Raw genomic sequence first — 22,272 nt, 5'->3', positions numbered from 1 at the left:
GAGGAGAAGTGTTTCTCTCCCTTCGGCTTGCATGACTTGCGTCTATGTGCAGGGAGTACCAGTTCACTTTGCAGGTAGAAAATCCGGTATTGAGCGGATACGGAAACGGACGTCCATCTGCCTAAGGTATAGGCCGGAGATATATAGATATATATATACATACACATCTGCCCCGTCTTCAAGCCTCCATCCCTGGGCAGATGTTGATTGATTGGTGGTCGCTGGTGGTCGTGGAGCTCTGTGCAGTCTCTTTACAGTCTAAAATCAATTGATGGTTAAATTGTTCCATAACACTGAAAATGATCAATTTGCCAATTAAAATAAAATGATGGTTAAGTCAAGTGTGTGTTATTCTGTTTGGACAGACAAAGTGCATTTAACAAAAGGTGGATCTCAATGAAGAATTTCTCTACATGTCGACACATATGTGAAGTGTTAAAACTTCAATTTTACCGTGGGAATTTCACCCAAGGAATCCACGATGAAGTGCTAAGATAACCAGTCTGAATAAGAACGCAGATTCATATTGATGTGCTTATACCGAGATAATAAAAATGATTTCATTTGAAACCAACCTCTGAATTAAAACATTGGGTTCTGCAAAAGTCACAGATCAAATTGCAATAACCTTTAAAATAATATATTAATCACACTGGATAAACAACAGTGGAATTGGAATACTGTACATCCAATCAAGGTACTCCTTTCTGATGGGGTGAATTTGTCATCCACCGGAAAACATATTTTCAGTTTATTAAACAGCTGGAGATACAGAGAAACCCCTGTTACTGAACAAACACTCTAGTCTATGACAATGCTTACTATCAGAATATTTAATGTTTTCTTTTAAACCATTTGAACTAAAAATCTTCCTTGGATCATTTTATGTACAACAGAATGCACTGTAGGTCTACTCACTTGTACAGTAAGTGAACTTGGACACTAGGGGGGGGGGGGGGGGGGGGGGGGGGGGTCAGTGCAGAACACATTTCCCTTAGGCCCCATTCAGATCTGAATCAGATCTGTGCCACATCCAGATTGAAATCTGATTCCTGATTCGTTTAAATAAGTCTAAATAAGTCTAACTGCAGACAGGTCACGTACAACTCACATGGAATCTGATTTTTTCCAATCCCCATTTAAGGTCTTCTCTCATATGTGATTTCCACACTCTCCTCATCCCGTGGAAGGGCTGTGTAACAGTCCCTCATACATAAACAGCCAAACACACCATGGCATGCCCTCGGATCATACGACCTCTCAGTAGTCACTCTATCACTCAATCATTTCTGTTCATGGTTCACAATATAAGGCTAAATAGGATGGATCCATGAGGCTGTGTGTGTGTGTGTGTGCGTGCGTGCGTGTGTGTGCGTGCGTGCGTAGAGGGAGGCAGAGAGACAAAGAGAAAGAGAGGGATGAGAAAGAGAGAGAGAGAGAGAGCTACAAAAAAATTGGGAAATTGAGAAACCTATGTTTCTATGTCAGTTGTGTTCAAAAAGTTTCATGTCAAGGACCCCCAAAAATATATGTAATTGCCCGAGAGTGTGGAAATCACATATGGGAGAAGACCTTAACCCATTTTGACGTAAAAAAAAAAGAAAGTCTTCTGAAAGAATATATATTCAAAGATTTGTGCCGCATTTTTATGATTTTTCAAAAATAGCAGACCTACAAGCTCGTAGCGAGCCACTCGGTGGCGCGCTATGAGCTTGTAGATCTGCTATTTTTCAATAGCTAAAGTATAACATAATGCTTTAAAACATTTCTGAAACCAGCTCCTCGCCGGCACTGTTTTCTAGCAAATCTAAGCTAGCAAATATAAGACTTCCGGGGGACGATCTCTTCAAAATAAGAGTACCCTCTAGAGTATTGAAAAAAAGATTAAAACTATAAATTAAGCATTTAAACGATGCTATAGGACACACATTATGTTTCTGTGTAAAAATAAGTAATAAGTAATGTTTCTGTGTAAAGATAAGTAATTAAAAAGTTATCTAAATGGATAAATGCTATTCACTGGAGAGCATGGACTTTATAAAGTGGACGCTGGACAAAAATCCCTGCTATGTTTCGACTAGTGTGACATACGCACGCGGCCGGGGAGACCTCCTCTACAACACCACACTGTCCGCTAAGCAGCAGAGGTGTAAAACAAAAATTGGCACCAGGTCACAGGTCAAAAAATGTCAAAAAAAAATCCCATTTCCAGACTACAGTGGACTAAAGTGGACGCTGGACAAAAATCCCTGCTATGTTTCGACTAGTGTGACATACGCACGCGTCCGGGGAGACCTCCTCTACAACACCACACTGTCCGCTAAGCAGCAGAGGTGTAAAACAAAAATTGGCACCAGCTCAGATGTAAAAAAACTTAAAAAAACGTCCCATTTCCAGACTACAGTGGACTAAAGTGGACGCTGGACAAAAATCCCTGCTATGTTTCGACTAGTGTGACATATGCACGCGTCCGGGGAGACCTCCTCTACAACACCACACTGTCCGCTAAGCAGCAGAGGTGTAAAACTAAAATTGGCACCAGGTCACTTACATTATAAAAAGTAGCCTTTTGTTTGCAACAGAGGATGTCTAGCATAATGACAAGCACAATGAAACACACTTGCTTCCAATGTGGTCCTGCAACATACAATGCAGGGCTGGAAAGTACTGTCCAGCTAGCCAGATGGAGGACAGAGATGACTGGAGCCAGCGCTGGAGGGCTCATCATGAACTATCTCTATCCAATGCATTTGACCCTGGCCATCACTTACACAACTGATGAAGTCAACTACAAGACCGCTCAACGTATCAGAAAATCAACCCCCCCCCCCCCCGTCTCTGGGAAGGGACCATGTTGAGATCCTGAGAACTTGTGTCGAAGGTTAGTGACCAAATTCTCCACTTCTCAACATACGAAAATCAGCAATTAATAGCTTTGGAACTGAAATACACAGTGCGTGTGTGTGTGTACACAGTGTGTGAGTGTGAGTGTGTGTGTGTGTGTGTGTGTGTGTGTGTGTGTGTGTTTCTATGTGCAGGGCGTTGCTGAAAATGAGCACCTGTGCTCAGCTACTTCCCTGGGTAAATAAATAATAAAAAATCACACCCGTGTGAACTGAGTGGTCCCGGATAAATGCTTTTTGTTTATTTTTAATTATTTTAAAACAGAGAATTAAACGCATTAAACAAATAGCGGGAATAGCGTATTATGCAGCGGCGGAACACTGGATCAAACAATTAGCGGCACTAGAACTGTTAAAGGTTTTCACAAAATTCTGAAAAACAATAAATCCATTCCGCATGTCATTGGAAAGGTAATTCGCAGCTGAATCCGAAAATGCAAGCCCCGAGACTCTAGCACCTAACGTTATGGAGGGTTAATGTTGAGATTTTTTGTAGCTTTATAACTACCATCATTGGTTTCCTTGATGCTGAGAATGTAGGTTTAGCAGTTAAAATCAATGTTCTAGCTTATTTAGAGGCAGAGATATTACAAAATGTACATTTTACGGTGGCCATTTTGTAAATTCCAATATGGGAGCCATACGGACGGACATCTGGGCAAATGCAAACATTGATTTTCTGATTCCTTACATAATACCCTTTCCAAAAATGTAGTTATGCAAATCTTTAAAAAAAATCAAAATCAAAGAAAAAGGGACCTGACTATAGTTTGAGACACTTGATGTAACCGATCACTAACCTGGCTAATAAGCCAGACTCATATCACACTGTCGTGTGCCGAAGACCTGGTAGGACAAGAAAAACAAAGTAGGCAAAGGTGTCTTTCTCAATGTGTATGTCTATTGTCTATGTAATCAATCTGTCAGTCTGCCTGTCAAACTGTGCCTGCTTGTGTAGGTAACAGGTACGGTCCATCTCGCCCCCAAACGGTCGCCCCAAAGCCTGGCAAAGTCGCCCTATAAAACCTCTGGCAAAGTCGCCAGAGTATGGGTCCCCAGCATTTAGAAACTGCCGGATGCTAACTTGCATATGTTGCATTATGGCAATTTTCATAATTAGCATAATAAGCTTTCATTAGCATAATACTATATGGACAATATTTCAGAAACTGCTTGGCCGATGTTGAGGATGCTGAATCCATTTATGACATTCACAAATTTCAAAATGTCAAACTATGCAAAAACGTCCTCAGGCGTTATGACATAACATTGTGTTCTTTCACCTACAGTATAGCTTAAAGGTATATTCAGTGATTTGACTTAATTCAAATATCACTTATTTTTTCTTTTTTTCTGGATAATTCTCCCTACTATAGAGTGTGCTGACCATATAAGGAGTTCCTCCCTGTCCCCAGTGAGCCCCTGGGGTCAAAAAACCCTAGTTTCAGTTTGGGCTTTGGGTGGCAAAGCCTTCATCCAATCAGGATGAGAGGGGCCTTCCTCCAATCATGATCGAGTGGGGGCGGGCCTTGGTGCACATGCTGTTGGCCTGTTGCACTTCCCCCCACTGTAGAGCGTGCATGTGCACATTTTGTTACCGGGGCGGACTGGGTGGTTTTCCAAATCTCCCAAATCACTGAATGCTCCTTTAAAGAGGAACTGGTCAAACCTGGGCTGCCATGCTAAAGCTGATAAACGTTCAACAGGAGTGACAGCACCCTCTTGTGGTGGACCTCTAATTTTGCCTCTGTGACTATCAATTTAGGCATTTAGCAGAAGCTCTTAATACTCTCTTCTCTAATGCTAATGCTTCTCTAATGCTCTTTTCTCACTGTACACCAAATCCCTTGGCACTATCATCTCTGCTCACAATATATCCTATCACTGCTATGCCGATGACACACAACTGTTTCTATCCTTCCCCCCCTCTGCCACTCAGGTGGAAGAGCGCATCACTGCATGCCTGGCTGACATCTCACAGTGGATGTCCTCCAACCACCTCAAGCTGAACCCAGACAAGACTGAGCTTCTCTTCTTCCCAGCTAAGTCCTGCCCTATGCGGGAGCTAACTATTTCCGTAGACAACGCCCTGGTAACGTCTGTCCCAACAGCCAGGAACCTTGGTGTTGTCCTGGACAGTCAGCTCTCGTTTAAAACTCACATCACAGCTGTCACTCGATCCTGTAGGTTCACACTCTATAACATACGACGAATTAGACCGTTCCTCACCCAGGAATCAGCCCAGCTCCTAATCCAGACAACAGTCTTGTCAAAACTTGACTATTGTAATTCGCTCCTTACTGGCCTACCGGCATGTGCACTTAAGCCTCTCCAACTGATCCAAAACGCCGCAGCTCGTCTGGTCTTCAACCAGCCAAAATTCTCACATGTCTCCCCCCTGCTCCGCTCCCTGCACTGGCTCCCAGTCGCTGCCCGCACAGAATACAAAACTCTGATGCTGGCATTCAAAGCAACCAAAGGTATGGCTCCCCCATATCTTGCAAGCATGATTGAACCCTACAAACCCTCCCGCGCACTCAGATCAGCCAACGCAGGAAAGCTGGAAGTACCCTCACTAAAAACACCGGGACAACGCTCCACACGTCCCAAACTCTTCTCCCTTCTGGCCCCAAAACTGTGGAATGCACTCCCCGTTGCAATCAGAACTGCAGCATCACTCCCAATCTTCCGCCATAGTCTGAAGACCCACCTTTTCAGACTCCATCATGGCCCATAGCACTTATCCTACCCCCTTAGATAGCACTTTTTAGACTTAGATAGCATTTGAAACAGACTTATAGCATGTCATGTAGACAGCACAATAATTGCATTGTATGTAGTCATAGCACATCATAGTACATATGTATAGCATAGTATAGTATATATGTATATTTAATATGTATAGTGTCATTATATAGATATGTTCTAGTTACATTCTTAGCTTACGCATGTTTCTTGATAAATGCATTTTATATATGTGATGTATTCCCATACTTTTGTTCTTGCCTAATGTAAGTCGCTCTGGATTAAGAGCGTCTGCTAAATGCCTAAATTGTAATTGTAATTGTAATTGTAATACAGAGCAATTTACGATTTAGCGATTTAAGCAAGAACACATGGTAATACATCAAATACATAGAAATAGTCATCAAGGATAAAGAAAAAGGTTGCGAGGTTACGTGCACGCATCCGCCTGGGTGACAGCAGACTGCAGGGTGAGCGCTTAATATTGATGACATCACGTGATGTCACGAGGCATGACCATATATGGGTCGTGACTGACTGACTGACTGACTGAGGGGAAATGCACAATTTCATAGTTAACTGCGACCTGGGTCGTAATATGACATATTTGCCTACTGCTATGTCTGGTGACATCTACATTGTACATGCATTTACATTTTCTTAAATCACTACATCCAATGCCAAGACTTTGGGTGGACCATTCTTTATATGGATGCTATCAGGAATAGGGTTGAGTTTTCAAAGCAGAAGGCGATGTCTGTTATGATCTCTGCATGCAAAAGGGTTATGGCACAGCCCCCAGACCATAACAAAAGGGAAATATCGAGGGATAAAATGCAAAAAAGTTTATTAAAACAAGAAAATTACTCGTGACTGCAAGGTGCAACAAGCTCTTAATTGTAGCGTTGCCCATGTTCTTTTGTTGGTTCACTCACTGTGTTTTGTTATGGCTTTCCTGTAGCTCCAGTTAGCTCATAACATTGCGGCATTAGCTGCTGTTGCCACGTTGTGGCGTTCAGAGGTTTTTAGTCCGTTCAGCCAATCATGACTTATAGGTCGTGTTTAGAGTCGTCGATCTTTACGGTCGTCAGTATGGTGTGTGCAAATGTATTGTAAGCCAGGCTGCTTTGCACCTGGCAAAGAATAGAAGAATGAAGAATTGAATTGAGGAAGTGTGGGTCTTTTTTGCGAATGAAGTGAGCACTAACTATATAAGCTGGCCAAAACTGTCTGTCTGTGTGTCTGTGTCTGTGTGTCACGCTGTAACACCACCCGCCCGCCACCAGAGGGCAACTGAAATTGGAACGATACAGAGGTCTGTCTGTGTGTGTGTGTGTGTGTGTGTATATATAACGTAGGCCTATATGTTTTACCCGGCATATACTGTCTGTAATTAGATCAGGGGCTCAATTGATCAATTTAAGTACAACGGAAAAAAAATCTAATAGGGATGTTCCCGAAGTACAAATTCATCCTAGGCCACGCCCTTCAACTTCTTGGTGATGTTCGAGTACTTCAGATGAGAAGTGTTAGTTTTGTACAATCTCATATTCTGTTTGTTTTCATGTGAACTATTTGGATGTTTGTGGGTCACACACACACACACATTATGTCTCAGGTGAAAAGTTAGACATCGTAGTCCGGGAGGGCTGAGTAAGTGATCCCGCCCACAGTCGGCGGGCTGGAGTGGAGGGGGAGGAGCCAACAGAACACTGAACCTGAGCGACAGAGAGAGAGAGAGAGACAGACAGACAGACAGACAGACACGGTAAAAAGCTTAGCCTTTTTCATCAGAAAAATGCACAACCGCTATAGTTCATAGAACTAATCAATTTAAGGTAAAAATGATTGATAATCAACAATTTAATGAAATAATCAATTAATAATCAATCCCTAAATAATCAATCCCTATTTTTGGCATAAACAAATTGTCTATTTTAGCACTACACCATTGTGCGAGGAAATGTAAAATAACAAGTATTTCATCGATTCCATTATATGCATTTTTCTTTTACGTTTTGGATTATTTGATTAATTAAAGAGCTAATGAATAGAATTATCATCAAGAAAATAATCTACACACGCACGCACGCACGCGCGCGTCACACACACACACACACACACACACACACACACACACACACACACACACACACACACACACACACACACACACACACACACACACACACACACACACACACACACACACACACACACCTCGTCCGAACACCTCTCTCAGCAGGGCGATCTTGGGCTTGCGTTTGTGCAGGGGGACGTGATGGGGGGGCTGCGGGGAGGAAGAGGAGGGTGGAGAGGAAGATCCTCGGTCCTTCATCATCAACCGGTGCTTCATCTGCTCAATGGGAGTCTCATCTGTTATTATAGACACCAGCTAGAGAGAGAGAGAGAGAGAGAGGGAGAGAGAGAACCAATAACCAATTATAGTCAGTGTGTTGGATTACTTATTAGGGCTGTGCTATAGAGCGTCGCAGTCCCGCCTCCTACCCTGGACCAGGAAATGAAATCCAATGCATTATTCTCATAGACATTTCTTAAAGTATTTATTTAAAGACGGTTACGCCGCGGACAAAGCCAACTCGAGTCGTGACAACTCATGACAACACAAACAATATTTTGGACCAAACAAATAATTACAAAGAAGAAAAACAACAAAAAAAGTGTTGTAACCTGCCGTTTTTTTCTTCTTTCTAATTATTTGTTTGGTCCAAAATATTGTTTGTGTTGTCATGAGTTGTCACGACTCGAGTTGGCTTTGTCCGCGGCGTAACCGTCTTTAAATAAATACTTTAAGAAATGTCTATGAGAATAATGCATTGGGTTTAATTTCCTGGTCCAGGGTAGGAGGCGGGACTGCGACGCTCTATAGTAGCCTGGCTAATAAGCCAGACTCAAATCACACTGTCGTGTGGTATTTGAGTCTGGAGATGCTGTGTATGGATCTTGTTTCCCGGGGGGCGGGTTCAAACATTTTCTCTTTGACGCAATTGGTCAGAGCTACTGTCAGTCAAAGGTCTCCAGCATTGAACGTCAGTGTACCAAAGCCCGCCCATATTGCATACCGTGTCCCGATTGGCCACACCAGTTCTCTGGTGTAGGAAATGGGCGTACAATTGAGCCTCTCCAGACCGTAATCCGCCGGCAGGCAATTTTTTTTTTGCCAACGGCTGATTCGGTCTGGCTTATTAGCCAGGCTAGTGCTATTGACCAAAGATATATCAAAATGTTTAGAACCAATGCATTATAACGTTAATTTAACCAGTAAAAACATTGAGATGCATGTCTTTTTTTTTTTTTTACAATAATGAACCCAAGAGGCTGTTATGTCACACGATACAAAAAATATATACAAACATGGATGGACGGGACAATACAAAGCAGTCACTCGACTGACAGACAATTTGAGTCCGGACCAGAGGTCATTCTATGGCCCAGGAGCCTTACAATGGGCAGGCTTAGTTTTACTGAGGTTAGGTTTAAGCTTAGGTATACTGTAGTTTTACTGAGCTTAGGGTTAAGCTTAGGTATACTGTAGTTTTACTGAGGTTAGGGTTAAGGTTAAGTATAGTTATAGGTTCAAATTATTTCTAACTAAAACCTTTTTGTTCTGTTTACAACTGTAAGCCGGGAGATGACAAAGTAGAGCATTGCTGAAAGTAGCAGATCGACAAGCTCACGACGCGTTGTGAGCTTGTCGTCTGTCTTGTCTTGTCGTCTGGTTTCCAGGCAAATCCATTTTCAGCTAAATCTATCTTTCACAACAATGAAAGAAAACGGAAAGAGCCCTGAGGGATTCGGGTCACCCATATTGGCTCAAAGATCACCCCCGTGTGAAGTGAGGGACGCTCTTGTCATCATACATCATCACATTCCGGCCAATCACAATTGGCGTACTCACTTGTCTGTCCTCACTTTTTATCCTCAATACGTACATTGCTCAGCCAATCAAATCATAGCTGTTGGGTGCTCAGAAAAAATGAAATAATAGCTATGGGGTACACACGCACACACAAAGCGCCCCTCAAAAACAGATTGGATGAGGTACTGGAGATGAACAAAGCCAGAACAAAAATTCAAACAGCAAACAGTCCTAAAGCAAACAGTCCTAAATGCAAACAGTCCTAATGCAAACAGTCCTAAATGCAAACAGTCCTAATGCAAACAGTCCTAATGCAAACCGTCCTAAATGCAAACAGTCCTAATGCAAACCGTCCTAAATGCAAACAGTCCTAATGCAAACAGTCCTAAATGCAAACAGTCCTAAATGCAAACAGTCCTAAATGCACAAACAGTCCTAAATGCAAACAGTCCTAATGCAAACAGTCCTAATGCAAACAGTCCTAATGCAAACAGCCCTAATGCAAACAGTCCTAATGCAAACAGTCCTAATGCAAACAGTCCTAATGCAAACAGTCCTAATGCAAACAGTCCTAAATGCAAACAGTCCTGATGCAAACAGTCCTTAATGCAAACAGTCCTAATGCAAACAGTCCTAAATGCAAACAATCCTAATGCAAACAGTCCTAAATGCAAACAGTCCTAATGCAAACAGTCCTAAATGCAAACAGTTCTAATGCAAACAGTCCTAAATGCAAACAGTCCTAATGCAAACAGTCCTAAATGCAAACAGTCCTAAATGCACAAACAGTCCTAAATGCAAACAGTCCTAAATGCACAAACAGTCCTAAAAGCCATACTCAACATCAAGGGAATTGTAGTTTTAGACCTAGTAACGGTGAGACAGGTCCAATTGCTTGACAATCACGCAAAGCATAGCACGCATGGTCAACAGAATAAATAATAAAGTGAGTCTTTGTCAATGGATAAGGCATGCCAGAATTCTGCCGTGTAATTCCCTTTGTAACACCTAGTGGTTACTGTGAGGTACTAACTGTCACCAGTGGTTAACATGGTTACTAGCCTATTCATCTGCATGTGTGTGCGTGCGTGCGTGCGTGCGTGTGTGTGTACCTGGTCGTAGAAAATGACCATGACAAACACTCCAAACAGAACGGACTCCACCAGCAGTATGATGTAGTGAGCACTGAGAGAGGAGAGAGTGAGGTAAATCACTTCTGTGCTGTTTATGCAACAAATACAATTCAACTTTTTTAAATCAAACAACATATCCTAAACACAGATTTCAGCTCATCACTCAGTGTTGATTTCGTCGCCTAAAACTATGACAAAAGATTTTCGTTTTTCCACTGAGGAAAAGTAAAGAAAAATGTAATAAAAACTAAGCTATGATGACAATTTCATCAAATAAAAATTAGACTAAAATGTTAAAGAGCGACTAGTGGAGAAGAGATTAAAAGAGACTAAAACTAGACAGATGACTGAAATATGACAAACTAAAATCAATTTGACTCAAAATACTACAACTAAAACTAAATCAAAATGTGCTGTGAAAATCAACACTGCATTGACTGCAGCACTTCTTAACCACTTAAACTATACTTTGTTGATTAGGCAATGGGGACCCCCAGGGCTCTATACTTGGCCTGCTCTTTTCCCCCTGTTCTCCTCTACGTCATATTCCTTTTCCGGAAATATCCGATCTACACGCTCACAACGCATCTCATTGTGAGTGACTTGTTGTGAGTGTTCAGATCTGCTATTTTCATCCAAGAATATAGGGTCACTCGGGTTCATAATGGCTAAACTCTTTGTAGGATTCAATGTCTCAGTGATTCAACACTTCACTGTTTCAGTGTAACGGTGGTTTAGTGCAGGGGTTCTCAACCCGTGGGTCGCGACCCCTCGGGGGGTCGCCAAATTATTTTAGGGGGTCCCCAAATTATTTTCAAAAAAAAAAAGTAGGCTAAAAAGTTTTTTTTTAAATTTTATTTTCATGATTTTTCAAAAATAGCAGACCTACAAGCTCGTAGCGCGCCACTCGGTGGCGTGCTATGAGCTTGTAGATCTGCTATTTTTCAATAGCTAAATTATAACAATGCTTAAAACACCAAAAGGGGTTCCCGCCCAAAATGGGTTAAGGTTATTGTAGCAGTCAATTTATATTGGGGGTCGGGAGGGGGCGGGGCGGGGGTCCCGAGACATTGCCAAAGCATTTCCGGGGGTCCCCGGCCAAAAACGTTGAGAACCCCTGGTTTAGTGTATCAGTATCAGTGGATCCGTTTTCCACGTCAGATGTTTCAGCATTACAGGCCACCTTTACACGGCAACGGTCTGTAGAAAAAAAAGTCCCATTGTGTTCTCACTTTTCATTCTGCCTTTACACGGAGACGCAACATAATGCTGTTGCCGTCTAAATGGAAGGCACATCTGATATTTTATTTCGCCGTTTTCTCTAGAGGCCGCTGCCGTGTAAAGGTGGCTTCAGTCTGTCTTCGTCCTACTCACACTATCAGGTGCTTGCTGGGCGTCTCTTCTCCTTCTTTCTCTGCGTCTCCCTCTCTCTCGTTTCGTATCCTCCACACCCACGCAGACACCACCAGTATCATGGAGTACAGGCTGGCCATGCCTAGAGAGAGACAGAGGGGCAGAGAGACAGACAGTCAGAGAGAGAGAGAGCGATACAGGAGCTATCAGTTGAGACGCCTTTAGCCCAGTCTACACCAATGAATTGCGATGCAAAGAAACCATTGCAATATGTTGCGGAGCGCTCTGAATTGCCTCGTTGTAGTTTTGCACCGATTTGAGAGTTGAAACTCCTTGCACTGCGAATCATTGGTGTGGACTGGGCTATAGGGCTTTGCTCGGACTGCACGCTATTTGCAAGTGATCGGAATGGATTTGAGCATTTGGACATTGTCGACCTATTGGTTACTGAGGTAATGACATATGCATACGAATCCCTGATGAAGACCTGAGAGGTCAACATACGTCGGTCATGCTGGTTGCCTTGTTCAATGAAAAAAAAATGAACACAGGTTTGTGTTCACTTAAGACAGAGTTCCTCTTTGTGTTTATGTCTTTAACTGTCTGCACTACTAGGAGGATTCATAATCAAGCATGACTTCTTGAAGTAGTAGTAATCAGCAGGCTATGAATGTGAACTCACCCGTATAGAAGAGAAACTGGATGAAATACTTCTGGTTCAACTCTCCTACACAGTTGTTGATCCTGGAAGCGACACACACACACACACACACACACACACACACACACACATCATGCTCTTGCACATACAAATAACCCCCCACACACACATATACACAGGTGCGCATGCATACGTACGTACTGTATGTGCACACATATGCAACTACAACTATTTTTGAGTGGTGCAACCACTCCTATAGACAGCTATGTGTGTGGCTGTGTCCCTGGGTCCCTGTGTCCGAGCACGGAAATAGCGTTTGTTCACCACCAAGTGTCACTGTTGCACAGCCTAACACACAGGCACAGACACACACAGGCCAGGGAGGTGGGCTTGTACAGTACAGTACAGTACAGTACAGTACAGTACAGTACAGTACAGTACAGTACAGTACAGTACAGTACAGTACAGTACAGTACAGTACAGTACAGTACAGTACAGTAACAGTATTGCCTATTATGACAGGCCCGGGATAGGGATGTGGAGGAGTCCATGTGGAGGAGAACAACAGAGTTGGAGAAATAAATGTAATGGGCAACAGGGTGATGATCAGTGGTCGTACCAGGGACAGTGGTGGTCCATGCGTCGTATGCATCTCTGACACACCCTGCAGTGGTGGGCTCTGGGTGGTCTGTAGGTCTCACAGCGACTGCACACCGTCCAGCCTTCACAGCCCTAAAAGGGAAGAACTAGGGCTGTCACCATTACAGCATTTAAGTTGAAGATTGTCATACAAAATAAATAATTGCGATTGATGATTTCATTGTGTTTTTGCCATTGGAACATAATGAATGTTGAATGAATGATCTACAAGCTTACAATGTGTCACATAGTGAAGCCTTGTAGATCAGCCATTTCTGCCGTTTTTAGTTTTTTTAAATGTATGACCAATATTTACGATTATGGTGATTATGCAAAATAATTGATTAAACGATTATACAATAATTGTTACAGGCCTAGGAAGAACACCACTGATGTCTAACTAGTCAATTTAAAAGTGGTTTACAAAAACAAAAAGTAGCCTATAAGAAAAAGGGAATACTGTCGGATGAGTATAGTTGTCCAGAACAGAAACAGCGACATTGGGGAGCTTATAAATTGCTTTAAGTGATTAATCAAACTAATTTATTTAGTCAATTATAAAACAAAAACAATGTTGATTTGTTGATTTTACATTTAAAAGCATGCTTCAAGAATAAGATTATTCCATTTTTATCCCACGATTTTGTAGCCCATTTTTCACCCAGTGCCGATTGCCTAAGCTGTAATCCTGGGCGCTACTCTCCCTCTGCCAAACTGGGGAGAGCCCCGAACTGAGCTCATGTTTCCTTCAATGCATGTCAATGCAATGTCAACCTGTCATATTGGCCTGCTGGAAAGATGTGCTGGCGGGTAAAACAGTGGCAGCGGAAATGGCTGTTTTAGAAAATGAGTTCTGTTTCCTTCCCCTGGAAACTGTGGAAGAAATTTGGTTTCCTTCCTCTTGAAATTGTATTTCACAAGAGCTTCATCACTGACACTCTCCCTCAGCCTATATGCACAGCAGCACCACAAATAATAACATCACTTTAAAACCCCAACAGCTCAACCTGGGCTTGGGTCATAAATAGCGATTATTTCATAAATACAGTCATTAGGCTCAGTGGTCCAGGCACCTTGGCTGGTAATCCAGTCTGGCATTTACTGCATGTCTTCCCCCCATCTCTCTCCCCATTTCCTGTCAGCATACTGTCTGTCCCTCCATAAAATATATAAAATAAAGGCGAAAGCCACAAAAAAACATTAAAAAAAATAGTCATTATTCCATGGATACATACAGTCATGCACACAGCCATAAATACAGACAAGAATATCTAACTAGTCACACCAGCCATTCGGTCGTATAAATACATGATTTGCAGCTCATGGCGGCTGACTGAGTGTCTGTCGAAGCACAGACTCACCCGTTCGTTCATCCTGGAAGACTGCGACCGCAGGTCTGAGAAGTCCATGGCCGTCTCTGGAAGAGGCACCATACCTGCACACGCACGCACGCGCGCGCACGCACGCACGCACGCACACGCACATTGTGGAAATCTACAGTACAAGCTTGTAGATCGGCAATTTCCAACGATATGCACAAGCAATTGCATATACCTGTAGCACGCACGCACACACGCGCGCACACACTAACCTGGGTCAGTGAAGACAGCTTTGGAGTGGCAGGCTAGCAGCAGCAGTAGTATCCCATTAAATACTGACGCATGGAGAGTACACCACACACACACACACACACACACACACACACACACACACACACACACACACACACACACACACACACACACACACACACACACACACACACACACACACACACACACACACACACACACACACACACACACACACACACACACACACACACACACACACACACGTCAAATTTGACCTAAACACTTTTTTAGGCTTAATAATGAATCAAATAATTTTGAGAAGAGCATGAGAGCTGAGAGATGGATAGATACAGACAGACAGACAGACAGACAGACAGACAGACAGATACAGAGTGTGTCTAGAGAGAGATGGGGTGAGAGATTGAGTTATTGAGAAAAGGACAAAAAGGCAGTAAGAATTCATAAACAAATGAGCAAACAAATAGACATGCATTCAATTGATCAATGGCACAATGGAGGAAGAAGAGAGAGAGAGAGAGAGAGAGAGAGAGAGAGAGAGAGAGAGAGAGAGAGAGAGAGAGAGAGAGAGAGAGAGAGAGAGAGAGAGATGACCCGAGGGCCAGTGAAAGGAAAATGAAGGGATTCCATGATACAAATTGGAAAATTATGAAAGCGTCATAAAACTGAATTTAAAAAAAGCTGGACGGGAATAAAGGAGGAAACATTAAACAATTAATAAATTACCTATAATACATCATTATTATTAGGTAGGCTAATGAATCGAATGAAGTATAGTGAAAGGTGGAGGAGGGACATTTAAATACAGGAGGAGACATACAGAGAGATGATAAAAAAGGACTATCACAGATTTGCATATACTAGCCCTGAAACATGACTGTCTCATGACAGACGAGCGTCATGTGAATCATGGCTACATATAGCCTAACGGCCGGGCTCCACCGGGCGCGTCAGCGTCGCGTCAGTGTCGCGTCTCCGTCACCGTCAGGGAATGTTCCCTTTTTAATCAATGAAGGGTGGCTCCACTGCCCGCGTTGCGTTGCGTTGACGGAGACGCGACGCGTGCATTACAATTGAACCGGTGCGTTTTTTGACGCACGCGACGGAGACGCAACGCGTCCGGTGGAGCCCTGGCGTAAGGTTGATATCCACAAAGCTAGAAGCCAGAAGTGTTGCCAGTATAACTCTATGGCAGAAACAAGCAACCAGGTCTATACAAAATAAGCCAAAAAGAAGCAACACTGAACACTGGTCCTTTCTGGCCAGTGTTGCCAAATCTGTTTATAAGTGATTTTGGGATTATTTTTTGTAGATTGAAAAAAATATTGGGGGTCCTTTGCTCTTGGCATGAACATGTTTGAGAACCACGTACTGCTCTAAAACAATATTAGACAAAGTTTGAGCCACAAACACATGTCCTCGCTCTCTCTCTTCTCCTCCTTTTGCATACATTAAATAGGCCTATTCATGATTCTACTTATACAGAAGTAGCCTATGTTAGTTTGTTTTATGGAAACAGTTGTTTGTGTTGAATGTACTAATTGCACATAATTATTCAAACGAGATAAAATGGGCAAGCCATAAAATAATGCACATTGCACTTGTCTTTTCATACGTCATGTGGAAATAAGGCAAATAAAAAGTAACATTAATGTTGTCATTTTATCAACTGGCCCCTGGCCCCTTGCCATTTTCATAATGTGGCCCACATGTTCAGCTATTTGAGTATCCCATACCACATGGGAGACACAGCAACTATAGTGAACCAATCAATGGCATGGCTTTTTATACATTTGCCTACTTTACATTCTGAATACATATTGTCGCTTTCAAATGGAAACCTCATAAGTCATTATTATTAAATAGAGCGGTGCCAGTTGGGCACTGGCCTACTTGGAACGACGCAAGTTGGAAACGCATGCACCACCCGGATATTATGTCTGTGTCTCTTTTATGCCCATTATACAGTATGGAGTTCTTTGTCAGGCATGCCCAAATATGGAGTATATGCAGACGTCAGAATGATGTCAGAACAGGCCAGCTCCATACGTATATAGACCCTGGGCAGAGCCCGGGCAGAGGCCTTTTTGGGGCGGTTTTCGACAACCGTTGGTCCGACCGACTCGACACCGGCCACTGCACCCCCTGCGGTGGTGTGTCGAATTTGAAGTCGGTGGGGCGAACGGTTCTCGAGTTATGTGGATGACAGACAGACAGACAGACAGACAGACAGACAGACAGACAGACAGACAGACGTACAGAGACTTGGTGCATTTGTAGATAGATGGAATGGCATTGCAGGCATTGGGAGCTTGTACTGTAGATCTGCTAATTTCACTACTTTTGTGCAACACTCCTGTCCTGTATGATGAAGTAGTGCATTAATTCACAAAATAAAAACATGGAGATATTGAGGTTTTCTGCCTGACAGCAACAATATGCTATGCATGTTTAAAGGACTACTTTTCAACCTATCTTCATATAATTGGTCCTCACTAATGATCATGATAAAATAGCACCATTTCTTTCTACTCAGCCTGTGTGGTTGGAGACACCCCGCTGCGCGTCGTGTCTCACCACGCCTCTCAGCCAATATAAAATACAAGGTAACCTCACACCTCTAGTGGCTTATCACTTTATTTTAAAACATTACCACCAGCACAGTTTAGTAAAAAGTGCTGTTGTGCAATTCAAAAGTGAAATTACATCATGTAAAGTACAACCATCTGATGTGCAGGTCACAGGGAGAGGAAATAGAAATTCCATCTGATGATCCCACAGGGATGTACGTTCTCTCAGTCCCAGGAGGGGAAAACAGATCATAGTCTCAGTGTGCGTGCGTGCGTGCGTGCGACATTGACACAACCAGACCAAAGGAAATCATTTCATTTTGTTGGATGAAATAAATCCTGACTTAAGTGCAGATCAATCATCAACCATTCACAACAACTCACTCAAATAATACAAAACGTATGTTCCATATATAATTGATTTTTCGAAATATTTCATCGTCAGTGTCAAAAAAGTAACGTTATAAAACTATACCTGCTTTAAAGTAAATCAATTTTATTGACAAGGAAAATATTGTAATATGATTTAATCGTGATTTCTTTTCACGTGCCAATTGTCTATGTAATCCTGGGTGCAAGCAACACTTCCTCTGCCAACCCGGGGAGAGCAACGGACTGACCTCATGCTTCCTTCTATGCATGAGGAGTCCAAGCCGCTTCTCTTTACCTGACAGGGGGGAGTTTCCCCGAGAGGACGTAACATGTGGAAGGAACACGTTATTCCAACCAGTTCCTTTCCCCTCCATCAGGCGCCCCAGCTGGCCAGGGAGGCACTTGGATTACTGCAGGCGCCACTGTGCCCCCCTGTGGTGTCCTGTTGACCAGCACTGCATTCTGGAAACTAGCACAACCACTGCACTCCCACAGAATGGGACAGGGAGGGAAGAGAGCATTTTCTCAAAACCTCTTGCAAAACGGTACACTAAAGGTCTCCACACACCGGGCGCGAATCGGATGCGAATTCGGATTTTTAGCGGCGTTTCTCGCGGCCGGTGTGCAACCACTTTTAATGTCTGTAGTTGTGACTTGTTATCATATTCCATTCCGATTGGCAGCCTGATTGCTGTGAAATATGCACACACACTCACAGTAGGCCAAGTAAGAAGATCCACCCCCAAATTCTTCAATTTCTTTCCAAATCGGCTTCATAGTAGTGCTAGGCCAACAGGCCACTTCATGTCGTACTATATATATGTATATGTATATATATATATATATATATACACTGGTGTACTGTATACTCCAGTAAGATGCCTGAGGGAGAGAAGCATTCACATTCATACAGGCGCTGGCCATTTGTGCCAAGCGCCATTTAGCGGTTTCTTCGAAACACTTTTTGCTACTACTCCAGACAGATTTTGTCCAAAACTCACATACATTGGGCCTCATGAGCTGCATGGGCATACAGTAGATTTGGATTCGGTTCAATTCAATTTTATTAAAGTGTCAAATCACAAGATGAAGACACTTTACATGTAGAGCAGAGACACACGACCCCAAGCGGGAATTGAACCCAGGACTTTCTAGCTGTGAGGCGACAGTTCACAAAACGTTCTCATAAAAGGACCCCATTATATGTTTGGCATATCCTCATCTGAAAATATTTTGTGCCAGGGAGGAAGCCCCACATGGGCCATTATAACTCCAGCCGTGGGCGGCAAGATCGACAAGTCGGTTTGGCCTTTGGACCACACTGGGCACTGCCAAGTCAGTGTATGAGTCCCCCCCCCAATCAAAACTGACTGCATATTGTTCTTATTGCTTATTGCCGTCCTGCTTGGTCCCACCTCATCGCTACTTGCAGCTATATTTATTATTAAGGGACCAAGAAGTCACTTATTGTTTTTGTGTTTTTTTTTCTTCTTCTCCTTCTCCTTCCGCCAAAAATAGCTGTTCTGGCTGAACCGTGCAGTCGGTTTTCGCGAAACTTGTCAACATGGTAGAGGGCCATGCCAAACGGTGACTATGGGAAGCCCATGACGCTTGGCCAAATGGTGGCGCTATAGCACTCAATTGAAAATGCAAACTTTGAACGTGCATATCTCATGAACCGTTTGACCGTTTGCAATGACACTTTGATACACATGATCCTCATGCCGAACAACTTTCGTGTTCTGACTTTTGACCTCTGACCTTTACATCACCCGCCATTTTGATTTATATGAAATACAGTTCAAATGTATCTCCTCCCAGGATCTTTGATCAAAATGCACAAAAACGTCTACACGTGAACTTTGGACCTATACGGACAACAAATCGTAGTACATTTCGTTTAAGTGAAAAAATGAAGTTTTTATGAGCCAATGAAAATTGCCTCTAATACATACATGCAGCGTCATATGCTTATGTCACTTTACAGTATAGTAGAGGGTCATGCCAAATAGCACTGGAAGCAGTCTTACTCCAATTGGCCAAAGGGGGGCGCTATAGCAAATTTTTGAAAATTAAACCTTTGAACAGTCATAACTCATGCCTCGTTTGGCCAAAATTCATGGCACTTGTTTCCACATGTTCCTTGACTCATGGGGAACACATCTGTCACTTTGACAAGTAAGCTCCGCCCTCTGATTTTCCGCCATTTTGAGCAGTTTGAAAAATGATTATACCTGGTTTTCTGCCTGCTTTTTTGAGCAATTTGCGTGAAACAATGTATGGACCATTATCTGAAATCAAAGTTGAAGAGAACTTTGTACGTGAAAACATGAACAGCGAACACACTGTAATAATGGATAATGACATGCCCAAAACGAGGATACACATGATTGTTATCAAACTTGTAGTCACTGATTGTCTCTGTTTAGCTCAGTCAGAAGAGCTCTCGCCTTCAGACCACAAGGTTGTGTGTTCAAATCCGGGTAATGACAACTCAGCCTGTGATTCTTATTTGTGCATATTGTTCTTATTGCGTATTGTCTTCTTTCTTGGTCCCGCCTCATCGCTGCTTGCAGCTATATTTATTATTATTATGGTGCCTATTGTATTATTCTACTAATTGCAGAAAATGTGCAGAACGTAATTCTGAACAGAATACAGTTGACACACACATGTATGCAGGCAGGCAGAACCATATATAGAGAGACTATACATTTTGAGGGGAGGGACTTTTCAGAGAGTGGTGTGACTGTTCATTATAAATACAAAGCCTCCTAAAATGTATAGTATACATACATACCTAGACATAAAGCATGCATTTTGTCCTGATGTGTGTTGTGGTGTCCCTCTCCAGGGGGACAGAGGGACAGACATGGACAGAGGACAGTATGGATGGACTGGAGCTGGAACAACAACAACAACAACCAGGTACTATTTGACATCCATAGTCAAGAGGCGATAAGAGGCTTATTTCCACAGACACTGGACACAATATTTCAGATTATTATCTTTTCATCAATAAATAATCGGGTACCCTTTGATGGATACTATCCGGATGTATTCTGATTTATCTGGCTATAAGATTAATTGGAGTAAGTCTGAGGCTATGCCGATATCTACATCAATGTTACTCAAATACAGTGTCTCAGTTTGGTTTCAGGTGGGTTCCGATTGGAATGAAATATTTAGGGGTAAAACTCACTTCAGATTTGGACAAAATTGTCACATTAAATTATGAGCCATTGCTGACTAAGATAAAAAATAATTTGGGAAAAGTGGGGTGCCCTGAAATTGTCCTTATGGGGTAAGGACAATTTCAGTGCAACCACCATCAAAATGGTGGTTGCACCCCAGTTTAATTACATCTCAACGATGCTCCCACTAAATATCTCAGACAAGATTTTTAAAGAGTATGATACAATTATTAGGGATTTTCTTTGGGAAAAAAAGAAACCCAGGATTAAACTGAGCAAAATGTGGATGCCCAAACATAGAGGTGGCCTCGGCCTACCAGATATGAGGACATACAATATATCTTTTGAAATGGCTAAATTGTCTAAACACTGGAGTGGGTCAAATTCTGAATTAGACTGGGTAACCATAGAGAGAAGCTTGGCTTCACCATTCCGCCCAATTGATGTTCTGTCACAGTCAGTGAGGAGGTTCATTTTTCGCACAGACGAAATGGAAAGCCTGGGTATCGAGGCTAGTGAGGAGGAAGCCCAATCTGAATCCGATAATTTCACACTCAAGGAGTGTATGGGGGAAAATTCATAAAGAGTATAAAATCTTACATTATAAACAACCATACTCATCACTCTGGAATAATCCTAAAATACGTATTGGAAAGAAAGAGATATATTGGAAAAAATGGCAAGCAGCAGGGCTTAATACTATTGGTGATCTATTTGAAAATGGAGCTTTTATAACTTACTCAGATTTAAAATAGAAATTTGACCTTGGAAATGATGGTACATTTTGGAAATATTTACAAATGAGACACTGTCTGCAGTGTCTGGGCAGTACTCTTGATACTGTTGAAAATGCACTAGTTGAATATCTAAAATTACCACATGAAGCTCATACTGCATCTGTTTTTTACAAAATGTCAAAAGAACTGCTGGGAGGTACATGTGACAGTCTCAAATTGATTTGGCAGAATGATTTGGGGGTTGACATTGAAAATGAGCATTGGAGAAGAATTATAGCAAATGTAGGAAGTGGAATTAGAGGAGCAAGAGGGAAATTTATTCAGTATAAGATTATTCATAGATATTATTTGACACCGACTAGATTACTTAAAATGGGAATCGCGGATAATAACACATGTTGGAAATGCAAAGAAGAAATTGGCACATATATGCATATGATTTGGGACTGTCGCATACTGTAGTATACCCTTTCTGGTGTAAGGTACTGGAATT

General features: G+C 42.4%; 1 protein-coding gene across 1 annotated transcript in view; it reads right to left on the bottom strand.

The window, feature by feature from the left end:
• Positions 1 to 6,482: 6,482 nt before the first annotated feature.
• Positions 6,483 to 22,272, bottom strand: part of LOC306914206 (palmitoyltransferase ZDHHC3-A-like) — a 48,523-nt gene continuing 32,733 nt past the window's right edge. The window contains exons 2-9 of the mRNA XM_079491187.1: positions 14,906 to 14,968; positions 14,676 to 14,749; positions 13,295 to 13,407; positions 12,697 to 12,758; positions 12,036 to 12,156; positions 10,641 to 10,713; positions 7,869 to 8,043; positions 6,483 to 7,366 (exon numbers count right to left, since the gene is read on the bottom strand). Coding sequence (XP_079347313.1) covers positions 7,275 to 7,366; positions 7,869 to 8,043; positions 10,641 to 10,713; positions 12,036 to 12,156; positions 12,697 to 12,758; positions 13,295 to 13,407; positions 14,676 to 14,747 — 708 coding nt within the window. The 5' untranslated portion in view covers positions 14,748 to 14,749; positions 14,906 to 14,968 and the 3' untranslated portion in view covers positions 6,483 to 7,274. The remainder of the gene's footprint in view (positions 7,367 to 7,868; positions 8,044 to 10,640; positions 10,714 to 12,035; positions 12,157 to 12,696; positions 12,759 to 13,294; positions 13,408 to 14,675; positions 14,750 to 14,905; positions 14,969 to 22,272) is intronic.

Source organism: Electrona antarctica (genome assembly GCF_951216825.1).
Source record: "Electrona antarctica genome assembly, chromosome: 21".
NCBI lineage: Eukaryota > Metazoa > Chordata > Actinopteri > Myctophiformes > Myctophidae > Electrona > Electrona antarctica.
This window is presented reverse-complemented; position numbering and strand designations above follow the sequence as displayed.